Source organism: Halichoerus grypus, chromosome 1 (genome assembly GCF_964656455.1).
Source record: "Halichoerus grypus chromosome 1, mHalGry1.hap1.1, whole genome shotgun sequence".
NCBI classification, from domain to species: domain Eukaryota; kingdom Metazoa; phylum Chordata; class Mammalia; order Carnivora; family Phocidae; genus Halichoerus; species Halichoerus grypus.
The window spans coordinates 180,990,824-181,014,925 of record NC_135712.1 but is presented as its reverse complement, the minus strand read 5'-3'; the positions used below and the strand labels follow the sequence as shown (position 1 = coordinate 181,014,925).

General features: G+C 40.3%; 1 protein-coding gene across 3 annotated transcripts in view; it reads right to left on the bottom strand.

The window, feature by feature from the left end:
- The window catches only part of FRMD4B (FERM domain containing 4B), a 323,175-nt gene that overhangs the window by 24,465 nt on the left and 274,608 nt on the right, over positions 1 to 24,102 (bottom strand). For all 3 annotated transcript variants that reach the window (XM_078076109.1, XM_078076102.1, XM_078076107.1), the window contains 4 exons: positions 17,232 to 17,315; positions 15,522 to 15,587; positions 12,945 to 13,002; positions 11,215 to 11,301 (listed from right to left, as the gene is read on the bottom strand). In XM_078076109.1, the coding sequence (XP_077932235.1) occupies positions 11,215 to 11,301; positions 12,945 to 13,002; positions 15,522 to 15,587; positions 17,232 to 17,315 (295 nt within the window). The remainder of the gene's footprint in view (positions 1 to 11,214; positions 11,302 to 12,944; positions 13,003 to 15,521; positions 15,588 to 17,231; positions 17,316 to 24,102) is intronic.

Below are 24,102 nucleotides of genomic sequence, written 5' to 3'. Positions count from 1 at the left end.
AAAGACACACAGCTTTAATTAATGCTGATTTTTCCTAAATCTGGAACTCAGCTTCATCATCAAATAATCAAGAAGGTACACTAAGGCGAAGCACGGATATGTGATGCAGTCTTGTTGCAAATCAACAACCTGAAACCATTTTATTTCTTTCTCTGACAGTAATCTTCACCTTACGAGTAAATCTACCTTGAACGCTAAAACAGGCCAGTGTGGGGAACATGCATACTCTTTTTCCTCTGACTCAACTAAATAAAAATAGTTAGGAAATCCTCACAGATTCCAGTAAGCACATGCCTTCTGATCAAAGATGTTGACTTCATATTCAAATGGAAAGATATTCAAAGGGATGTTTCAGTAGAACCACGGATGAAATTTCAAAAGAATGCAAAGTGAAAGTAAACGGGACCCCAAGCAGGGGTGATTCTCTGTGATACCAGTTTCCCGCCTACGAGAGTTCCCCTAAACGCGACAGAAACCGAGTGCCAGGAACTGGAGCAGAGGTGGGGAGGGGAGTAATGTGGGGTTGCCCTCTTGGTTTCTGAGCTAGAGCCTCCAGTTTTTGTAAATAGAACCCACTTCTATATTCCCAATGCTGACCTTCTAATGTTGCACTCGGTGTCATTTGCCAATTGGTTAGAAGAAAGAGAAGTGAGCTAGCAATGTGCATTTGAAAATCAAATAATTTGTAAAAAGCAGCCCATTCCCGAGGCCGAGTGCCCTGCTGTATTTTCTTTCTTTCTTTTTTTTTTTTAAAGATTTTATTTATTTATTTGACAGAGAGAGAGATAGCGAGAGCAGGAACACAAGCAGGGGGAGTGGGAGAGGGAGAAGCAGGCTTCCTGCTGAACAGGGAGCCCGATGTGGGACTCGATCCCAGGACCCCGGGATCATGACCTGAGCTGAAGGCAGACGCCCAATGACTGAGCCACCCAGGCGCCCCCCTGCTGTATTTTCTTTCCCAACCCCCTGGTACTAGCCTGAGCCTCAGCTTTTCCTCTCAACTTGGAATTTGTCCCACTATTGATGATTAGTAGACTTTGGATGGAGTTTGAATCTTAGGGGAGAATTTGAATTGTCTAATTGCAAAGCACCATCAACACAACCATTTCCTGAAGTACAGGAGCCAAGACTTTTCACGAACATGTGAACCTCACGTAAAGGAACAGCACAAACTTAAAAGTTCCTATGCACATGTAACCAGGAGACAAAAGCGTTCAACCTGGACCCCCAACCCCAAACACAGTGAGAGAAACCAGCACATGCTAAGAACACAGCCCTTCGTGGTCCGATCACGCAGTCAGTGTAACTACAACAATCACCCAGGTGGCAAGAGTTATTAGTGAAAGCTTAAAGCTACATACCCATTTCCTAAAATGTCCGTAGACTGGACGCTTTCATTTCTTTTCATCCAGATTCCAAAAACAGGATAGAAATGTGAAGGAAAACCCCAAGGCTCGCTCCACCTCCCCTCTCCCAGACAGCAGCTCCGGTGAGTTCTGAGTTTCATAAGACACCGAGGTGTAACTCAATTTCACAAACAGAGCCTCCCACGGCTGACACGCTACTGACATCAGCAACTCTAGCGGGTGACACCTCCCCAGTTCTACTCCTTCCTCCGATCAGGGAGAAAGAGGGCAAAGTTCTCCCTGGCAGATCTTCCCAGAAGGGAGACACATTCTTTTAAATGGGCCAGAGCAGGGATCCTGATGATACTTCCCGGGAAATAAGCTGCTTCGAATCCAGGCACAAATTTCACTGGAGACTGTCTCAGGGAGACATTGCTACCCCAGGTTTACTCACCCTGGGCACGAACAGGTTCTACAGGAAGAACCACAATGCAGCTCAGCTGTGTTTTTCTTTGCGTCCATTCCCACACACATAAAAACCAGGGCCGGACTTGAAACATGATCTCTGAAAGCCACCACCTCCCCCTCTTATCACTTACAAATGGGAAATACTAGAGCTTTTGCCTCCATTCAGCAAGTCCCTGCATCGAGAGCAAACATCCTCCCTGCAAGCAAAAGCCCTACTTAAACGGTGAAGGGCTCCAGGTTATTTAAGGAATTTGAAATAATTAGATGGCAACTGGGTTTGCAAAAGAAGTTAATGGTACGAGACTGAGAGTCTTCAAGTCTAGAAGGCAAAGCTGTTTCCCCACCTGAAATCTTAAAAGTTTATGGAAAATGTGATTTCATAGATGTGCCTGTAATAGCCTAAGTGAACTGGAATGACACAGACTTAATTCGCAGTGGCCGTCGCCGCTAGGGTGAGGATGGTGGAGTGTACCAAGGGTTTGCATTCTGGTTCCATCACTTGTTTTTTTGTGTGTGTGTGTCAGGGGGTAACTTGCTTAACTTCTCTGAGTCTCAGTTTTCTCATCTGTAGAATGGGAGCAACGCCTGCTTCAGAGGGTTGTTGGAAGGGTTCAGTGAGGTTACATTTATGAAGCACTTATTCCCAGCATCTGGTTTAGAATAAACATTCAGTAAGTGATAAAGCTAGTTGTAACTGTTATGAAGGACACTCCGTCCAATCCCCTAATGTTATCATGTCTTTGTGAGGATGGGGGACTGCCATTAAATAGCAGAAACAGAAGTAGAAAGAGCTGTCTGGGTCCCACATCTATCTTTCCACTGACGAGAACCAGTCAGGTTCTTCTGTTGACACATCGGGTTTCCAATTCTGTGAGTTTCAGCCTCTGTAAAAACTGCTATATCTCTGTTGATTTCATCGGTGGTTTCCTGATACACCCTCTGGGTAGGAAATCTATTCACTGTTCCTGTATCGTGGAGGTCAGAGAGGAGGAGGGAGGGGTGGGTCAAGGGCACGCCCACAGACAGACGCATGGCAGCAAGCTCCCTCCTGTCTGGGGTACCCAGAAAAGGAACTTGCCAACAATGCTGAGGAGTGTGCACCTGCCACAGGCTCGGGGCGGGGGGGTACCTCCCAGGCTAATAAAAGACTGAGGGAAAGCCTCGGACAGAAAGGATCAAACTGTCTTTTTGAATCTTAACAAATCAAAATTAGAGGTCACCCAAAGGTGTAACACCAGACCAGGATGGGAAAGGCATCATCAGAGGCTTTTTTTTAATAGCACTTATAATATAGGCTAATCATTTAACTGCAAGTTCACATGGAAATGACTAAATTTGGGATAGTCACAGCTGTACTGTATGACTGTACATCAAACAGTGACTCACATCGGGTGATCCCTTGCTGTAACCTGAAGCAAAACCAAATCACTGTATTATTGATTTATGCTTTTTTCATTAAAAAAAAAAAGTTATACTTGATGAATGTACTGTTAGTACTCATGATCAAGTGAGTGGATGAGTTTTGCCTTTTGGAGTCCCACAAAGAATTTTGCAGGATCATGGGCTTTTAGAAAGCCACATTGACCACCTTCTATCCAGCCATCCTTCTATCCATCAAATGCTTATGTGCCTGAGAGTGAGTCTGCCCAATAGCCCTACAGGGAGTTACTACTTAGAGCCTCATTTTGTAAGACAGACCACTGGCTCAGAGAGGTTTACATAAATTGTCCAAGGTCACAAAGCTAAATGGGGGCAGATCTGGTATTCACACCCAGGCACAACTAGGCTCCCCAAACCCCACTGCCTAACCAAAGTACACCATCCTGCCTCACTCATCTGGGAAGAGGACTCAATGGAGATTTTTTTTTTTTTTTTTTTAACAAAAACTTGGAGTAATTCTCAGATCGACCTCACAAGGAAAAAAAAAAGCCCAGCAGTTATAACAGCCATTTGCAGAAAAGGACTCTGGGACCCTCAAATTTTACTTGCACTAGTGGTTCTCAACCAGCAATGATTTACATCACTCCCTACTCTCATCCACAACCCTCAGGCCATTTGGGGAATATCTGGAGACATTTCTGGTTGTCACACTGCAGGAGGGACAGGTGCTATGGGCAGCTGGTGGGTAGAAGCTGGGGATGCTGCTGAATATCAGGCCATGCTCAGGACAGAATCATCTGGCCCCAAATGTCAACAGTGCAGAGACTGAGAAAGCCTGATTCAGAGGATAATTTTTGGTGATATACCTATGCTTTGGTAGATGGAGTGTGTTGATGTAGAAGATGAAATGTTTGCTCCAAAATAATGAATGCTGGGGTCCTATTTTTCTCAGTTAGGTAATCCCCTTAGGAACAAATGGTTGTTCAGATTTTCTAAATGCAAATGTTACCCACCAGAGGGACTGAACACCACCCATCAGACTAGAAGAGGCCATGCTAACAGAGTCAGGTGTGCCGAACAAAAATGTTATAACATACCAAAATGAGACGTACTCCGGTAGCAAAAATTACCTTTTGAGATGTGATATCATAACCCTCCATACATGAAACATCACGTCTTAAATGCAAGGAGTACAACACTTGGAGTATTTTAGAAAAAGTTTAGATGAAGTTCTGGTCATCAGGAAATGCATAATATAAAACTCTGACCATCCAAGGGGATGTGATCTCCCCAGATTTCCTCTGTGGCTGAATCTCTAACCTCCCAAGGCCGACCTAATGACTTCCTGTTAATACTTGCAGTAGAGGGCTCCCCCCACGTGGATGGTACAACCAGGGCCGACCTGCTGCTGAGGGGCACCTGCATGGCTCATTTGGGGGTTTACAACTGACATCCCTTCTCACAGCTTGGTGTCTAGCCCAGTTATTAAATATTTCAGTAAAATCCCTAACTTTGAATATAATTCTGTCTTTCCAGATGGGCTGTCAGGTCCTTAATGACAGGGACTTGGCTTTTTCCTTAAATGGAATAAAGAATATAAAGTACTAGCTCAGGGTCCTTGTACATGGGCTCAATACATTGTTTTTGTTGTTGTTGTTGTTAAAATGTAAAACTGGGGAAAACTGTACTCTCTTGTTAGAAATTTGTTTCCTAAGGATGAATGAATGAAAACCAAACCAATCTTTGGTCATAAGTACAAAGCGAAGAAGCCTTTACTGTTTATGCCCCTTCCTAGAACATTTTTGTCACAATGCTTTCTCTACTCATTGTAGATAAATGTCCAAAGTGGCATTTGGACAAGTCAATCCTATTAAAGTACTATCTTTCGGGGCACCTGGGTGGCTCAGATGGTTAAGCGTCTGCCTTCGGCTCAGGTCATGATCCCAGGGTACTGGGATCGAGCCCCGCATCGGGCTCCCTGCTCAGCGGGGGGGGCTGCTTCTCCCCTTCCCTCTGCTTCTCCCCCTGCTCATATTCTCTCTCTCTCTGTATCTCTGTATCTCGAATGAATAAATAAAAAAAAAAAGTACTATCTTTCATTTCTCTGTATGTGCCAACAATTCAGCCATTCGGTAAATGCCTGGAAATACAAACTAACAGATTAAATAATGAAATTGAATGGTTTTGCCTGTCCAGCAGCCACTTCCTCTTCTTCAAACACCATCTTCTGTTTCTACAGAGAAAACTCTCAGCCTTTAAGCTCTAGCTACGGCGGTATCCTCTCAGTTTTATGACGTGGCTACCCCCTTCCCACCTGCATAGGCTCTTTTCTGACTAGAACGTGTCAACTCATTCTTCATAGCCTGTCTCCTTCCCACCCTTCAGGACCCAGTTTAAATGTCACCTTTCTCAACGGCCTTCCCTGAACCCACTGAGGGTTCCACACCCATCCCATTATTGTCCCTCCATTTTGTTTCCACGAGAAACTATCCAAAATTTATCATTTCTTTGCTCACTCATTAGTTTCTCACTGACCATCCCCCTAAAAGACTTCAGAGAAAACAAACACAGTGTGACAGAAACTACTTATCACCCACAGGATCTTTTTTCCCTTCTTCCTTTTAGTAACAAAACACCTTGAGTTACGGCTTTGCCCATGGCCACCCACCCAAAGACTACCCTTCCCAGCCTCCCTTACAATTAGACTTTATGACTAATCAGGCTGCTTGCCTTGAATTCTTTCCATCTGCTTGCCAGTTGTGAAATGGAAATGGAGACTCACCAATGCCCAACCGATTCTCTGAGAGTTCCTTGTCTTAGAAGAACTGCTTAAAATCCTGTGATGAGCTTACAGAAGGGGAAGAAAAATATCTACAGTCTTCTATAAATCAGAATATGGTAGGAAGGAAAAAAAATCTACTCGGTAAAATTAGTCACTAACCCACTGGGTCCTCACAATGATCTTTGAGGTAGATAGAGTAGACAGAATTATTGGAATTTGAAAGTTGAGGAAATAAAGACCCAGAAAGGTTGAGTGACAGCTCCAGGTCAGCCAACCAGTAAGCAGGAGTGCAGGACTGGTTTCTTATTTCAAACCCAGGTAGGATTTGAGCTCTCCTCCCAGTGACTCTGCAGAAGGCTTTAATGATTAGATTGATTATTGGTGTGGCTGGAGCTTAATTAGACACTTTACAAACAGGATGGACTGGTCTCCAGTTGACATTCTCTAATTCCATTCTTTTCTTCCACACCATACATTATTATGTACCGACGTAGAAAGTGTGACTGGACAGCACATGTTCCTTCTTCTCCTGCAGCTAAGCTCATCCAGAACTTAAGCAGTGTTAGAAGGAGCAGCCCCATCGAGCTCCCTGGTGAGGCGGCAGCAGGTGGTGGAAAAACCAGGAGTGGCGAGAAATGTCAAGATGGCTGTGCTTATTAGAAAAGTAAGCAAGTCCCCGAGTTTAAATGAAATGAACCCTGTACTTTCATGACAAGGAAACAGGAAGACTCCTGTGCTTGTGACTTAATTCATCCAGCTCTAGGCATTTGGGAATTCCAATAGTTTAAAAAAAAATCAGTTAACAGAAGGCTAAGAACTCTTGCCCCACCCTGAAATGCCCCGGGGTGATGATGCACATCACAAGACTTGGTTAGCAGTTATAATGCACAAAGATACTAATCTTGAAAGGCATTTTATCCCACCAAGGTCTGCTGGTGACACCCTGGCTGGCATGACTTTTTTATTTCTCCCATCTCTGACAGGGTCTGGTTTTCCCAGGTCAAATAACTTGCTGGAGGACTACAAATCAGTCATGACATCTATCAATACTTCACTTAGCCACTGGCCCACTCTACCTCTTTGTGAAGAAATGACATTTTTCCTTGAAATACTGAACGAGCAATAAAAACCTAGGGAACACAAGCTTGCATTTTTGTTTTAAATGTAAAACTTCACTGTTTTTAAGTTCAAATGTCCTACGATTTGAAATTAAGTTGACTTCTGGTATGTTTTCACATTCCATAAGAGTTTGCAATGACATATTTCATGCATAAAGGGAGAATTAAAAAGAAAAAAAAAAACTGCTTGTGATCTGAATTTTTAAGACCCTGAATTTTTGTGGTTTGTTACTCAGAATTTTAAAATTCTCTTAATTCGCATCATGCCTTCGGGCATTACAGTTAATAAATTGGCACAGAGTGCTTAAGAGTCTCTGAAAACAGAAAATGTGAGTGTGGACTCTTAGAACGCTAGGGCCACGAGGCTGTAGCAGTGTTGGGTCCTTCTCTAACCAAGCCTATTTCTCATACCTTTTTAAATTGTCTTTCTCTGTCACTACCAACGAACAACAACCAGTTGCGTAGTGATGACTGTGGATGCTGAATATAATCTCATGTAATGCTTACAAACACCCTAAGTCATCAGTTGTATTACCGTGGTGCAGATGAAGACACTGAGTTTAAAGAGAGATTAAAAAAACATGCCCAAGGTCACAGAGCAAACAGACACCAGACACCAAAGACAGGCCATGGGTTGCTTCCCAAATTCTTGCTCTGCATCATTATGCTACACAGACGGAAAACTTTCCCCCATGACTGGCAAAAGCCTTAGAGCCAAAATACATGAAGAATACTTGCTGGGTGTTCTAGCAGGTACGAGAGACATAGTCCCCAACATTCCTAGGCTACAACTAATAGACATTATATGGAAAGGACAGAAAGCTTCAGCTTGTGGGTCTTGGACAAACATTTTTTTCAAAATAGGCTTTGGCATTAGTCAGTCTCTCTTATTATTGGCAAATCTTCCCCCTTCTGGCCTGTTTTCAAGCTACGTAATTATAACTCAGCAGGCATGTGTAACAAGCAGCTCAAGAGGCTGAGCATCTCCAAGGCCTCCCATTCCAGCCTTTGTTTCAGGGTTTGCCAGTCTTGACCTTCATTCCTGCTCGGCCACTGGTAACTTGCTGTGTGCCCAGGTCATGCAAACAGCTGAAGCATGATCCTCCTTTTTACAAGTCAGTGCTCACGGCCTTTTAAATTATGGTCCTTTCATTTGGACCAACTGGGCCAGGGCAGTGACTTGTAGGACATCCTCCCTCCAATTAAACCCATAGGTTGTTTGGCCATGGAAAAATAAACAGATGGAAGCAAAATCCATTGTCGGGTTTTAACAGAAGAAGGAGGATGCAAACAGTGGTACAATGGATGGCTGCAAAAATAACCAACATAGAGAAGAGGCAGTGGTAAACAAGATGGCCCCGTTAGGTCCTTTTTGAATTGAATGGCACATCTTGAAAATGAAAGCGAAAACTCTGCCAATCGAAAAAAGAAAGTGTCTTCTGATCCTTGTCTCAACTCTGGGTTGAACAAGCAAGGCTGATTGTGATCAGTGTCAAACAATATTGACCAATTCCTATAAAACTGTGAATGTAAAGAAAGGGCTGTGAGTCATAAGCAACTGAGAGGAAATTCGCTGCAACTTTTACTGCGCAGATTCTGATTCACCATTATTTTGGGAGAAAGTCTGGTTGTTTTTAGTAGATGCATTTATATTCTGCAGGATTCTCAATTTCATGAAGCCACATTCGCTAAGAGATGACTTGTGAGTTGATTTAAGTTATATATGACATGCAAGATTCAGTGAAACCAGTGAGACTCCTGAATGTTATTTCTTAAAGTAAAATTCAGCAGAGAAATAAATTACCAAAAAATGTTAATATAGGTTGAGGTCTACCTCAAGAAAACACGATAAGCAATGATTTGGTATTATAAAATAGATAAACTAGGGATTAGTTATATGCATTGACTGGGATTCATTATGCTCCTTCTCCCCCCCACGGACCCCCACAGTTAACAACCATAATGTCCATCAAAAGCGAGTCAGTATTTGTATGTATTTCCACATGTTGGATACTGGGCAGCTTTAGACCGAGTGAAGAGAGATGTGTTTATAAAGTAACCTGGAGAAATAGGACATGGGATGAAATCGTGTCCATAGAAAGATTTCTCTCTCTGGAAAGCTCAGGATATACACTGACAAAGTCTCAATGAACCAGTTATCATTCTCCTGACTGTGGTTATCATGGGGAAGGGATGGGAATTGCAGAAGGACTTCCTGCCCTAACTGACATGTTTCTGTAGTTTGTATTTTTGTTGTTGTTGTTGTTTTTACAATGGCTATGTATAACTTTTGGTTAAAAAAATAACTATAAATAGGGGCGCCTGGGTGGCTCAGATGGTTAAGCATCTGCCTTCGGCTCAGGTCATGATCCCAGGGCCCTGGGATCGAGCCCCACATCGGGCTCCTGGCTCAGCAGGGAGCCTGCTTCTCCTTCTCCCTCTGCCTCTCTCCCTGCTCATGCTCTCTCTCTCTCTGTATCTCTGTGTCTCAAATGAATAAATAAAATCTTTAAAAAAAAAACTATAAATAAAAATGATTTTGAAGATGATTTTGAAAAAAATCACATGCCCATCATTTCTAACATTATTTATTTGAAATTTGGTCTTAGAGGCAAATTTTCAAGTATGAACAACATTATTCATACGCTTCCTGGAAATTAAGTAAGTATACCTTACTTCAATTGATCTTAGTCACAGGGCTTATAGAGACACCATTTTGTTATAGGATTACAAATATGCTGCCTTCCTGTCCCTCACACAGATGGATATAGGTTATGAAATGATATTTTATTTTTATCAATATTTTCCAGTAAGAAGCCTCAATGCCCAGCTAGTCTGCTCCGGTAGGGCAGGACTGGCATTAGAAGGGGGTGAGCCCTGGGCCACCCCTTTGTGTTGTCTGTGTCAGCTTCACAATCATAAAATGGGGAGAAAAGAGGAGCTTAATTATTTTAACTCAACGAAAGATTGTGAGCATTGTTAAAGCTGAAAAACCACAAAGAAGATGAAGAACACTGTGGTATGATGACAAAGGCCGGTTTATGATGAATATGGCTGTTTTTCTAACAGACATTAAAGCACGAGACAGATGGAAATGATAGGAGTTATTCAAGGCTTCAATGTTGGGGTGTGATAGCACATGGTCTGCTATTATAGGTCACTGTTTCACTGCCGTGTCGCCCGCTGATGGCAGCAGAGCACAGGGAGGGCGGCGAAACCAACCAGGGGCGGCATGAGTAAGCCTTCGTGTCATTATAATACACGGTTAGGCCAGGGCAGGTGGGTGGCTGTCTACACGGACTCATCCATTCTCATATGGGCAGAAACGGATTATACGCCTGTGCTTGGATCAAGAGAAGAAGTGTCATGGCCACAGTGCAAATGGAAAATAACGTCATTTATTAGGTCTGGAACACCCAAACCTGAGAGAGTGTGACCTTTAATAAACAGCACGGAACTTATTTTTCTTTTGAAAAAAGCAGACATGTTTCGTGTGGAAAACTGTGAACCAAAGGTAAGTGAAAATAGCAGCAGTAGTCAAAAGATCAGTCAGGACTGGATTACTGAGAGGGAGCCAGCACCAAATACTCAGGCTTATGTCTTCACAATTCATCCACCTGTGTATCCATCCAATATCAGTAAGCATATGTATGTATATGTATGTATGTATATATATGTGTGTGTGTGTATATATAATTTATATAAAAAATATATTAACATTATATATAATTATGTATATAAATAAATATTTTATGCCTATATAACAGATAGATATATACAAAACTTGGAAAACAAATGTCATCCTTCTCTTCATATGACCTTAAAATAGAAATCTAATTGTATGCATTTATAAATGAAGTTAGGATCAACATCCTTACAGTTAAGTCTTTGTGCATAACTGGATTCCCTTAGAATAAATGATCAGATATGGAATTGCTGGATGAAAGGTACATAAATTAGTTATAAAAAGCATTTTTCACTTAACCTGAGCCTTCTCTGAACCCATAGCTTCACTAACGAAAGTTACTTGTCCGAGACTATTCTGGTGCCCATTAAAGCAATGTTGCCAAATCCAGAATAGCTTAAGTTCTCCTATGTGTCTAAAATGATTCACACTTACTTTCCGAGGTTTCACTTTATCTTGCAAATCATACTGGCCGATTCCTTTATAGCTGATTCCAAGCCACCAAGGAAGTCCTTGTTTATCCTGGAAGATGGAAAAGCATGAGAACCAAGCCCTAATTGTTCAGTCTTCTAGAGGTGAAGATTTACCAATTTTATCTTTTAACAAATATCAGCAAGTCACAATAAAGCTGTCTTGGTAAACAAAATATTACTTAAAAACCTAACTTGCTATTAAAATGCCTTCAAAAAAGATCTGTAAGTTAGATCAATACTATTAACGCCATCAAAAAGAATGAACCATTACTGTCTTGACTGTTGGAGAAAAGAAAGAAAATGTAAAATTAATCCCGAGTGGAAAGCCAGTTATCCATTTAAAAAGAAAGAAAGAAAGAAAAGAAAAGAAACTAAAAAGAAAAAGAAAAAAAGCTCTCTGTTCTCTTGATCAGTAACCGGCTATAATGGTCAGGGAAGTTTCCAAAGAATTACAAAGATGAGAAAGGTGGCTCCAAACCTGGTGTTTATAAGCCACTTAACAATGAATGTGGGAATACTGAAAAGCTCTTTTGGAGAACTGTATGATTCAATGGCAGGATGTTTGAATCATCACTTTGAGGTACATATGGGGAGGAGAGGAATTTTTTTTTCGTAAATTTATCTTTTAGGTCTTGCCAAAGCGAAGGATGTATTGACATAGGGAAAGAAAAATTTAGACTTAAATATATACCCATATGCAAAAAAATTAAGAATCAGGAGAAACCGAAGTTGAATTGCTACATATTTTTAGTACAAGGTATCCTCATTATGCAAGTATTTATTATTTAATCCCCCATTTTGAATTGCAAATACTGTTGTAACTTGAAAAGTCACTCAAGATTGATCTATGATAAAATTCCTTTCAAACAAGACCCCCTTCTTAATGGTGCTTTATCCCTTACATCTCAAAATAGTTCTTTTTTTTTTTATTATGTTATGTTAATCACCATATATTACATCATTAGTTTTTGACGTAGTGTTCCATGATTCACTGTTTGCGTATAACACCCAGTGCTCCATGCAGAACGTGCCCTCTTTAATACCCATCACCAGGCTAACACATCCTCCCACCCCCCTCCACTCTAGAACCCTCGGTTTGTTTTTCAGAGTCCATAGTCTCTCATGGTTCATCTCCCCCTCTGATTTCCCCCCCTTCATTCTTAATCAATCTCTCCCTGCTTGAAAACACCTGAAAATACTACACAAATATGAAATATACCAACTGAAAATTGCTATCACAAATCCTGCAAAATTTTGAGAACTTTATGAATCTGCTGAAATGACAATGGCAAGTTTATGATTCTCATATAAAGGCTCTATCAAGTGAGTATCCGGCACTATTAGGCAGGTGAACAACTGGAGAAGAGAAATAGCAGCAAAAATAGGTAAAAGGAATGGATGTGCTAAAAGAGAATAATTTGAGTATGTTAGGATTAATAGAGGTTTTGGGAAAACATTTCAATGGAGCAAGTATTTTACAAAAATAATGAGCTTTATAATTTGCTACAAATGACAAGATATAATCAGTCTTTTTTTTTTAAGAAAATCAATCATATTTTAAATGTTGAAATTTATAGAGATGATTTGCATACATATGCATATTAATTTATGTGATTTTAGACTCTGGTACTGTTCACTAACCCACAAACTAACATGGGCATTATGAAAGCTTTGATATGCAAAAGTATTTACCTTTACTGCATAATAATGGACTCCATACGTGGGTAGAGCTTCTACTATTTTCATATACCTATGAAAAATGAATATATATTATAATCTCTTAATAAATTAGAGGATCATTTTGGGAAAAGTGATGTACAGAAATATGATTTGTGGGGCGCCTGGGTGGCTTAGTCACTTAAGTGTCCGATTCTTGATTTCGGCTCAGGTCATGATCTCAGGATCCTGAGATCCAGCCTGCGTAGGGCTCTGCACTCAGCGGAGAGTCTGCTTGAGGTTCTCTCTCCCTCTCTCTTTGCCCCTCCCCCTGCTCGCTCACTCTCTCTCAAATAAATAAATAAATCTTAAAAAAAAGAAAAGAAACACAATTTGTGTCTACTTTCCTCATTACAACCATGGATAATGCCTCTGACTAAAGTAGAAATAGAATAAGCCATTCTAGGGAGTAATATATTTTACCTTACCCAAATGTTAGGAAGTTGCTAACAAAACTTCAATTTCCAAAAGCTATAAGAAATGTTATTTTCTGCATATTAAGATTTCTATGTCTTAGAAACATATTAGACCGTATCATAAACCCAAATTGCAAGTATTTTTAAAACTAAGCACTAAACTAAGCACTTAATGCAAAGCAATGAGAACAACTTTTGGGTCATGCTCATAACAAGTAAAAAGTAAAGCAATCGTAGGGCACCTAGCTGGCTCAGTCAGCAGACCATATGGCTCTTGATCTTGGGATTGTGAGTTGGGAATGCCATGTTGGGCCTAGAAATTACATACATACGTATATACATATAGGCAAAAAAATAAATTGTCAAAAAAAAAAAAAAAGTGATTCCACTTACTGATTGTGGTAAACTCTTAGAAATATATACCTTAACTCTTAGGTCTAAACTCTAAGAAATATGTACCTAAAAAGGATGAATTTTATTGTATATCAAACTGATTTTAAAAAATATACCCCCCAAATAAAAATTAAAACAATGATTTCTCCATTTACTCCATTTACTATTTCTAATCAACAAGTATTGATTGTGTACTTCTAAGGCTTTATGGAGTGGCATAAATTGTGTAAGACTTCCTCTCTGCTCACAAAGAATTGAGGTTCCTGTTTAGTACAAGTGGGCTTTTTAATGACATTTTGAATATCAATTGCTCTGGGTTTTGTAATCAATAATTTGGGACGCTTTTTTACAAAGTAAATGGCCTGTATGTAGATGAATATAAGAGGTTAGGTAAATGGGCAGCAACATGCAGCAAATACACTGCACACCCAAGATTCTAACAAAGCGAGATGGATTCCACAGTCTAGAGCCTTAACCACCAAGCTAGTCTCTTACTTGGAGCCACAACTCCATTCCCTTCATGATTAAGGGAAGTAAAAGGACTCTGCATTTAAACAAGGACACTTCATAACATGCTCATTAGCCTAACCTAAAATCCTTCAGGGAAATTGTTACTCCTCTTCCCCCCACCCCGCCCCCCCAGAAAACAGGCACCATGAGTTAAAATGTCAAGGATTCAACTTCAGGACTGCTCCTTTTTGATTTCTGCCTTGAAGGCCACAGAAGGTGTGCCGTGATAAAAAGGCGATTAGTGCAAGAGGTAGAGGTTGTAAGGGAGATCTATACACTGACCAGGGGAAATGCGGTCTCTAAGTCCTGACTTCAGTTCTCACATGCTCTGAGCTATATTCAGTGGGTTTTTAAAAGAACTTCGATGGCCATAAAAGTTATTCTACAATTACTACAGCAATAATGCTATATTCATTTTTATAATTTTAAAATTATAAAATTATAAATTTAGTTCTTATAATTTTAAAACTTCAACGTAGCTTGTGAACTATTGTTAATAAATGGATGGTGGGGTGCCTGGATGGCTCAGTCACTTAAGTCTCAGACTCTTGGTTTTGGTTCAGGTCATGATCTCAAGGTCCTGGGATCGGGCCCTGCGTCAGGGCTCCCCGCTGATTTTAATAAATCTTAAAAAAAATAAATAAATGGGCGGCAACTCTGTAAGTCTAAAATACAGAGATATGTCACTATGGTCTGTTCTTGGTAGCACGCAGATATAGATTATCCAACACCAACACTGTATGCTCTACCCAAAGTAGAGTCGCAAACCAGACAACCAAACATGGCCTCCAGATAGGTTTTGTTTGGCTTGCATTGTAATAAAATTTTCTTAAAATTACTTTGCAATGTTTAAAATTGGATTTTAAAAATCAGAATTTCCAGCTTTTCATAGAAATATCAGGTCTGATAGCTTTAGGCCTGATTTCTGAGACTGAATCACCTTGCCTCGACTCAGGACAACAGCTCTCCAGTTTACCTCAGTCCCCACCATTCCCTATTGCCCTACACCTGGCCTACATTTCTGTTTTGCTACCTGCCTGACACTGGAAGATATCTGGATTAATAACACCAACTATGGAATGATTCAAGGCATTTTATAATTCATAGTAAGGCTTTTCTAACCAGATGGGGACAATATACACACAAACCACACAACAGAAATCATTTTCAGATGATTTCTTCAAACAGAAGACATTAAAATTCTATCTAAGCAAAAGGAAAGACAGATACTTACTGAACCACAGCTTGACCCCGAGTCAGACCTTTGATTTTCAAATAATGCTCAATTACCCTGTCCTCACTGTAAAACAAGGAAATGAGAAATATGGCATGCACGATTATATGAGGTACAGACTCAGTTTCAAGATTCTCAGCTGGCTTGTTGAGAAACTTGAGAATAAAGACCTTCACCAACTTGTTTGGGAGATAGAAGCTGGCTGACTTGAGTTTCTATAGGACATGGATTTCTGAACCTCAGACATTTGGCTACCTATCATGATTTTTTATTTATATTTTATATGATATATAAATAAATATATCAATACTTTTAAAAACTTAATTTATTGGAAAAGGAAAGGTAATATCAATTTATCATATGAAAAACTGGTATTTTTTGCCATAATTGAATGGGATATAAAATACAAAATAATATTATTAAATACTAATTAGTGAGCCTTGCTAGGGAAATTAAAAGGTTTAAAAAAAAGAGATCAGCATGTGTTAGTTATTAAAGGCATTTTCCTTAAATTATCCACAAAGATTTAGAAAGGATTAAAACTGTTCTGAGTCTGAGTATCCAAAATACTCTCTTGTCACTTGCTACCTGGGGCACACTGCTTTCAGAGAAAACCCTTCGTTATTGTCCCAATATAAAACTTGTTGACTAGAGGGGCACCTGGCTGGCTCAGTCAGTAGAACATGTGACTCTTGATCTTGGGGTGATGAGTTCAAGCCCCACACTGGGGGTAGAGATTACTTACTAAAAAAAAAAAAAAAAAGTTAAAAAAAAAGCCAACCTTGTTGACTAGAAAGGCAAGAACTAGGCTAAAGTCTGTCACTTTTGATGTCAGCTAGTGTACCCTACTTACAGAGACCCATCATATCTCAAGTATAACCTAGAAGGGTAAATGTTTTTATCTCTACACAACCAGTAATCAGTGGTAAACGGTCTTTGTTTTTTTTTTTCTTAAGAAACTATCACTTAACAATGATTTGTTTGGAAGATTCCAGACTCAGGAAGCAATGTAGTCTCAGGACTCACTTTTGCTCTTTCTGTGGGAACTGCATTTCATCTTTCCTATTAAAGCTATTCATGTTGAATATTTATTTTGTAATCAGTTTTTCAGTGGAAAGGAAAACTATCTTCAGGATTCAGAGCCATAAATCAAGGAAACTGTATTTAAAGGGGATGTAACTAATTCAAAGGGGGAAATAAGTACTTTTCTAGGAAAAATGCTGTAAGGAAAATGGGTACTATGGATTCATTATAATATAAACAAATAGAACGACTTGAAATATACAACAATTTTTGGCCACAGAAGACAACTCTGATCAGTCAGGTCATTTCTGGCCATTAAGAAAACCTCCATCCAAGGAAATCTGTATTTTGTAACATGTATATTACACTCTGCTAGATTAAGGCCACATTACACAGCGACTGCACATGTTTACTTAAAAGCACTCTCTACAGACCTTTAACACATGTGAATGAGAAGGCACATAGCCACACTTCACAAATGACTACAGTCTTGGTACGATGATCTCCAGTAAGCTTTGGCAAGACCCTTTCACGGAAAGGATCAAGGTCTACTTATAGTCACTCTGATGCATGTGATGGGCTATTTGATACTTTCTTCACTTATATTTCTTTTAATTTCTTGAAAAGCATGCAGTTCTCAATGGAGGCTATGATATCAAGGTCACCTGTTGTCTTGCTTTGGCTTACCAGTAAGCAAGGGATGGATGCTCCTGAAGAGTTTTGGTTGGAAAGGCTGGTAGGGTCTTTAAATCTTTCCTGGCATTTTCATCACTGAAAAGAAGAGGAATATAGTAATGTCAGTCACCATTATCTAAAATATCATCCAAGCTAGTGACCAGAGGAAATCTGATAAATAACTACAGTATACTGGGCTCTAGCCAAATATTGTCAATACACACATAAGGCTATGGATTCAATTAGAGATAGCCGCCAATTGAACCCCCCAAGCCATCTGATATTTTGAAGTTTTTATAAAGACCAAAAAAATTAAAATAACAGTATTCAGGTGCCATAATCCTATTTTCCTTACTCTCCTGATAAACTTGCAGCCATTTTCATTGTATATTTCCTATGTGTATCTATTCTATTACATAATTATTATTATAATTGTGGATATTCCATTTTTACACAGCATTCTTTAAATTTCATTACATATTTCTGTATGTTCTTATAGCACCCTCATAATGATCTTTAGCACCTACATAATACTGTTGGAATACTGATTATCATCAAACCACCTGTAGTTATCACCAATTTTTCATAATAGATGTCAATTCAATAAGAAGTTTATAGAGGGGCACCTGGGTGGCTCAGTAGGTTAAGTGTCTGCCTTTGGCTCAGGTCATGATCCCAGGGTCCTGGGATCTAGCCCCGCAATGGGCTTGCCGCTCAGTGGGGAGTCTGCTTCTCCCTCTCCCTCTGCCCCTCCCTGTAGATCATGGGCACTCTCTCCCTCTCTCAAATAAATAAATAAAATCTTTAATAAAAGATTTAATAAAAAAAATTTTATTCATTGGGGCGCCTGGGTGGCTCAGTCGTTAAGCGGCTGCCTTTGGCTCAGGCCATGATCCCAGGGTCCTAGGATCGAGCCCTGCATCGGGCTCCCTGCTCGGTGGGAAGCCTGCTTCTCCCTTCCCCACTCCCACTGCTTGTGTTCCCTCTCTCGCTGTGTCTCTCTCTGTCAAATAAATAAAATCTTTAAAAAAATTTTTATTTATTTATTTGAGAGAGAGAGAGATAGCAAGAGAGAACATGAGCAGGGAGGAGAGGGAGAAGCAGGTTCCCTGCGAGCAGGGAGCCCGACACTGGCCTTGATCCCAGGACCCTGAGACCATGACTTGAGCCAAAGACAGAGGCTTAACCGACTGAACCACCCAGGTGCCCCAAATAAATAAAATCTTTTTTAAAAAGTGCATATAGACTTTTCTATTACTTGTTGGTTATTTCCTTACCACACTCTGAAATAAAACAATCAAGTTGGCCAACTGTAGAAATCACCTGAATAGAAGATGACTTGAAAATGTGTTTCTAATGAAACCCACGCTATTGCTCAAATTGCATCAAGTAAACTAAAAACGTACCTCATGTAAGGTTGGCTATTATCTCATTATAAAATGGCAAAATTCTAGTTGTCAAAAGAGAGGGGTGTGGGAGTGCCTGGCTGGCTTAGTCGGTAGAACGTATGACTCTTGATCTTGGGGATGTGTGTTCGAGCCCCATGTTGGGTGTATAGAGCTTACTTAAAACTTAAAAAAAAAAGAGAGAGAGAGAGGGGGGTGTGGTCTTTATAGAACTTAACAGAAGGAAGAACAGGTAATATAACTCAGTCATAGCTGGCCTACACAGTATGAGAGAAAATACTCTCAAAAACTGCCCCAAGTATTTAAGAAGGTAGTCTGTGAGAAAACAGACATGACTTTCTGGGGTCTATCAGAGCTCCGGATAAGTATATAAAGAGCTACTCAAAATCCTGACCAAACTGGTATCCATCTAACAGCACATTGGTAATTCTTTTCCTCTTACTTTCCATTGTTTCATATTTTTACCATGACCTATCCTTTGTTGAGAGCCAGGCATCCTGCAACACACTTTTTTTTTTTTAGATTTATTTATTTATTTGAGAGAGAGAGAGGAGAGGAGGAGGAGGGGCAGAGGGAGAGGGAGAATCTCAAGCAGACTCCCCGCTGAGTGCGGAGCCCAATGCGGGACTCGATCTCATGACCCTGAGATCATGACCCGAGCCAAAATCAAGAGTTGGATGCTTAAATGACTAAGCAACTCAGGTGACCCCATGCAACACACTTCTTAAGTCATTATTTACCTCATAGGTCTCATCACAACTTTTTCCATGTGGAAGGTACTATTATTATCCATGCTTTACAGGCAAGAGTGGTTTCCAGAGGCTAAGCCACTTGCTCAATGTCTCATAGCCACTGTGTAGGGAAGCCAGAAGGCAGACCCAGTCTGCTTGGCTTTAAAGGATAAGACCATAACCTGCTTCCTTGACAGACTCTCAGAACAGTGTCCCAAAGAGCCAACACGCACCTTCTCATTTTGGCAAGGCATAGCTCCCCTTCACCCTCACCTGCTAGTTACAAATGAAAACACTGAACCAATGAATTCCAGGAGCCATCATTCATGCATTTTCACATTAGTTTCCCTGGGGTTTGCCCCAGCGATTCGCACTGGAAGAGATGAACCCCCAACTGGAGGACCAAACACAACCTAAGGTGAATCTCCTCCCAAAGCATTCATTCAACACTCACAGATCAATTGTCACAGATGAATCTGGGGAACCAAGCATGGCCCGCAGATAGGTTTTATTTGACCCACATTGTCCTGTGCTGTATTAGAAATTGCTCACTCCTGTCATCAGATCAGGCTTGGTGTAAGTGGTTCTCCTTCTATGTCTACAGAACTTTTGTCTTTTGGCTTTACCCTCACGTTTCCTGACCGTGCTACAAGGCAATCAGGTGAACCCACTGAGCAAACTGTACATACGCTCACTGTCTTTCAGTAAGAACAGAGAGTTGAGTGTTACCTAGCTTGGAGACACTATGATTTGTACCTGTCAACATTACATTTCAAAATGAAGGTTGCGGCCCTTCCTAAAGGTGAAAGATCCAGCTTTACAAATTACTATAGGAAATAAAAAGTCACTTGGCTCCTGTTCTTACGTAAGGGTAAATATCTCTATTCATTTGAAATCTAAACAGTATGGCTTAACCACATTGACAATCTTGGAAAACAGGTTTGGACTTCCTGAAAACCAAAATATACCACAATCCAATTTATTCATATTAAAGGTCAACTGTCAACTCCCAGTAATGATATTTATTTTTCTTAATAATTTCTTTTATGCTCTGTCCTTCAAATCCCATTTCCTTTTTCAAAGAAGTTAGCTTATGAGTTTTTTATGAAGGGCAAATACAATGTATATATTCTAAAATGATAGGCTAAGGACAACACTTTTTGTTATTCATCATCACCACCAATTACATATGTATTATTATCTTCTGGGTCCATGTGAACCATACGCTATGTTCCAGGAACTTAGCCTAGCACTCAGTTACCTCTTTGGGTTACAGTTGATTTTGTGGCAATCAAGACCTCACTAGAGTAGAATCTGCTATTTACTATAACTTCATTTATTCTTTTAGTAAGTATGTACTGAGCATATACTGCACACCTAGTATGTAGAAGCAAAAGAGAGAGGAGAGGGGACAGAAGTAAGGGAGAGATTTTATCCATCATTCTATTCAATGAGCTCGTGGTTGAGAATAAATGGGAGGTTTGAAGTTGTGGCCCTTTAACAAGGCTTTAGTTCCTGTGTCCTCAAAGCACCAGCATCTCACAACCCTGAGATTTTTCTAGCATTTATTACATGCTTGGTAAACACCAGCAACTTACATGTTAGAGCCTAACTAAAGAAACAGCTACGTGTCTCCACAGAAGAAAATTACTCCGTGTGTTGAATTTATTGAAAGATAAACTCTGGTCTTTGACATGTCATCCTTTCAAGGAATTTTTTTTCTTTTCTTTTCTTTTTAAGAGTTATTAATTTATTTTAGAGAAGGGGGTGGAGATCTCAAGCAGACTTCCTGCTCAGGGTGGAGCCTGACACGGGGCCAGATCCCAGGACCCTGAGATCATGATCTGAGCTGAAATCAGGAGTCGGCCACCTACCCACTGAACCACCCAGGCACCCTTCAAGGAACTGTCAAGAGTAATTTTAACTATACAGTAGTCACCCCCTTATCCACAGGGGATACACTCCCAGACCCCCAGTGGATATCTGAAACCGTAGATAGTACAAAACCCTACATACTATGTTTTTTCCTATATATACATACCCATGATAAAGTTTAATTTGTAAATTAGGCATAGTAAGAGATTAAAAATAATAATAAAATAGACAACAAAGTACTGTAATAAAACTTATGTGAATGTTGTCTTTCTCTAAAAATACCTTATTGTCCTGTACTCACCATTTTTCATATGACAGTATGAGATGAGAAAATGCCCCCGTGAGGAGATGCAGTGAGGGGAATGATGTAGGCGTTGTGACCTAGTGTTAGGGTACTATGGACCTCCTGATGATTTGTCAGGAGGAGGATCATCTGCTCCCAGACCACGGGTAACTGAAACCGTGGAAAGTGAACCCGCAGGTAAGGGGGGACTACAATGAGAACCACCCCAGTTATAAGATGTGATAAGATGTTCTTCATCTGGATGTGGGGGTTGAATAAATCAATATAGTACCAAAGATCAATCATGGGCCAGTATCCTAAATAACGAGTATTCACTCAGTAAGACCTTTCTGGGGTACCAATCAATTTTCAGGAAGCAACTAAAATGTGCATTAATAGGGTTAATAGCTTAGGGTTCATTTTAAGCAGAGTTTAGACTACTTTAAAAGGAGTATACTTGAACAGGTGGAGCCCAAGGGATTTGGGGGCAGTGCACCTATTCTAAATAATACTGTAATGACATACATAACATTATGCATTTGTCAAAATTTATAAACTTGGGGCGCCTGGGTGGCTCAGTTGCTTGGGCGACTGCCTTCGGCTCAGGTCATGATCCTGGAGTCCCAGGATCGAGCCCTGAATCGGGCTCCTTGCTCAGCGGGGAACCTGCTTCTCCCTCTGACCCTCCCCCCTCTCGTGTTCTCTCTTTCATTCTCTCTCTCTCTCTCTCAAATAAATAAATAAAATCTTTAAAAAAAAATTTATAAACTTGTACAACACGGACTGAATCCTAACTTAACTACGGACTTCAGTTAATAATGATCTAATAATATTGATTCAATTGTAACAAATGTACCCCACTAATGCAAGATGTTAATAGTAGGGGAACCTGTCAGGCGTGGGACACGGAAGGGGAAAGAAAGAGAGGGTAGATGGGAACTCTCTGTACTTGCCGCTCAAATTTTCTGGAAACCTAAAACTGCTCTAAAATAATAAAGTATATTAATTCAGAAAAGATAGAAAAAGAAAGAAATGCACTTTAGATTAGTGGCTTTTAACCTGTGCAGCTTTTCTCCTAAGGGGGCATTTAGCAATGTCTTAAGACATTTTTTTAAAAGATTTTATTTATTTATTTATTTATTTATTTATTTATTTATTTGAGAGAGAGAGAGAGAGTAAGCGAGAGAAAGAGCATAAGTAGGGGAGAGGGGCAAAGGGAGAGGGAGAAGCAGATTCCCCAGTGAGTAGGGAGCCCTATGCGGGGCTCAATCCCAGGACCCCGGGATCATGACCTGAGCTGAAGACAGATGCTTAACCGACTGAGCCACCCAGGTGCCCCATTAAGACATTTATTTTAAAGACTTTTTTAAAGATTTATTTTTTTTAAGTAACCTCTACAGCCAGTGTGGGGCTTGAACTTACAACCCTGAGATCAAGAGTTGCATGCTCCACTGACTGAGCCAGCAGGGCGCCCCTTAAGACATGTTTCATGGTCACAGTTGAAGGGAGGCGTTACTGACATCTGCTGAGTGGAGGCCAGGATGCTGTTGTACATCCTACAATACACAGGATAGAGTCCCAACAACAAAGAATTATCCTGCCCAAAATGTTAGCAATGTTGAGTTTGAGAAACCCTGACTTGAATTATTATAAAATTTTTGATAATTCAACCCTAAAACTTTTAATTGTATCTTTTAGACCTAAAGAATTTCTCTCGTGTCACTCTTAGACTATAGATATCAGAACACAAATACACCTTAGATACAAATGCCTATCAGGAGCCAAGTGAGAGAGGCGTTAGACATTCAACTATCTAAGCTAGCTGAAAACAGGCAAGTCAGAGTCAGCATTAGAAACAAGAACACCGGGAGCCTGGGTGGCCCAGTCGGGTAAACATCCTGCCTTTGGCTCAAGTCAGAGCGCTGTGCGCGCACGTGTGTGCATGCACTTTCTCTCCCTCTCTCTCAAGCGAATAAGTAAAATCTTAAAAAAAAAAAAAAAAAGAAGAAGAAGAAACACAATGAGGAATGGTGGGGACTATGAAGAAAAGAAAACGTTGCCCATTTGAAGTATTACTTAGCATACAGACTTGACTTGACCATATGTGACACAGATCAACATTTTAATTAATTTCTCTTTATCTAAAGTCAGACCTAGAAGGGCATGAAATATTCAGGGGCCCAAACTCTTCTCTTGTTGCTTCATCATCGCTGGGATGTTGCTATCCTTCACATGGTCCCAGACAGCCCACCACTGAGCCCACATTTCAGCCATCAGGTCGGAGAACAACAATGAGGGAGGACAAACCCATTATTTAGGGGCAGAACATGAAATCTGCTCACTTTCCCTAAGTCTCTTGGCCAGAACAATCATATGGCTATCCCTAATTCAAAGGACACTGCAATATGTAGTCTTTATTTGGGGCAGCCACATGTCTAGCTAAAAACTCTAATGATACAGAAGAAAGAGAGACTGGATACAAGGGAAAACACAATCTGACTCCAATGCTAATAGGGAGCCACCACTTAGATCCAGGTAATTTCTGCCATGTGGGAATATGGATCCACTATTGCCTAGTGATTACATTT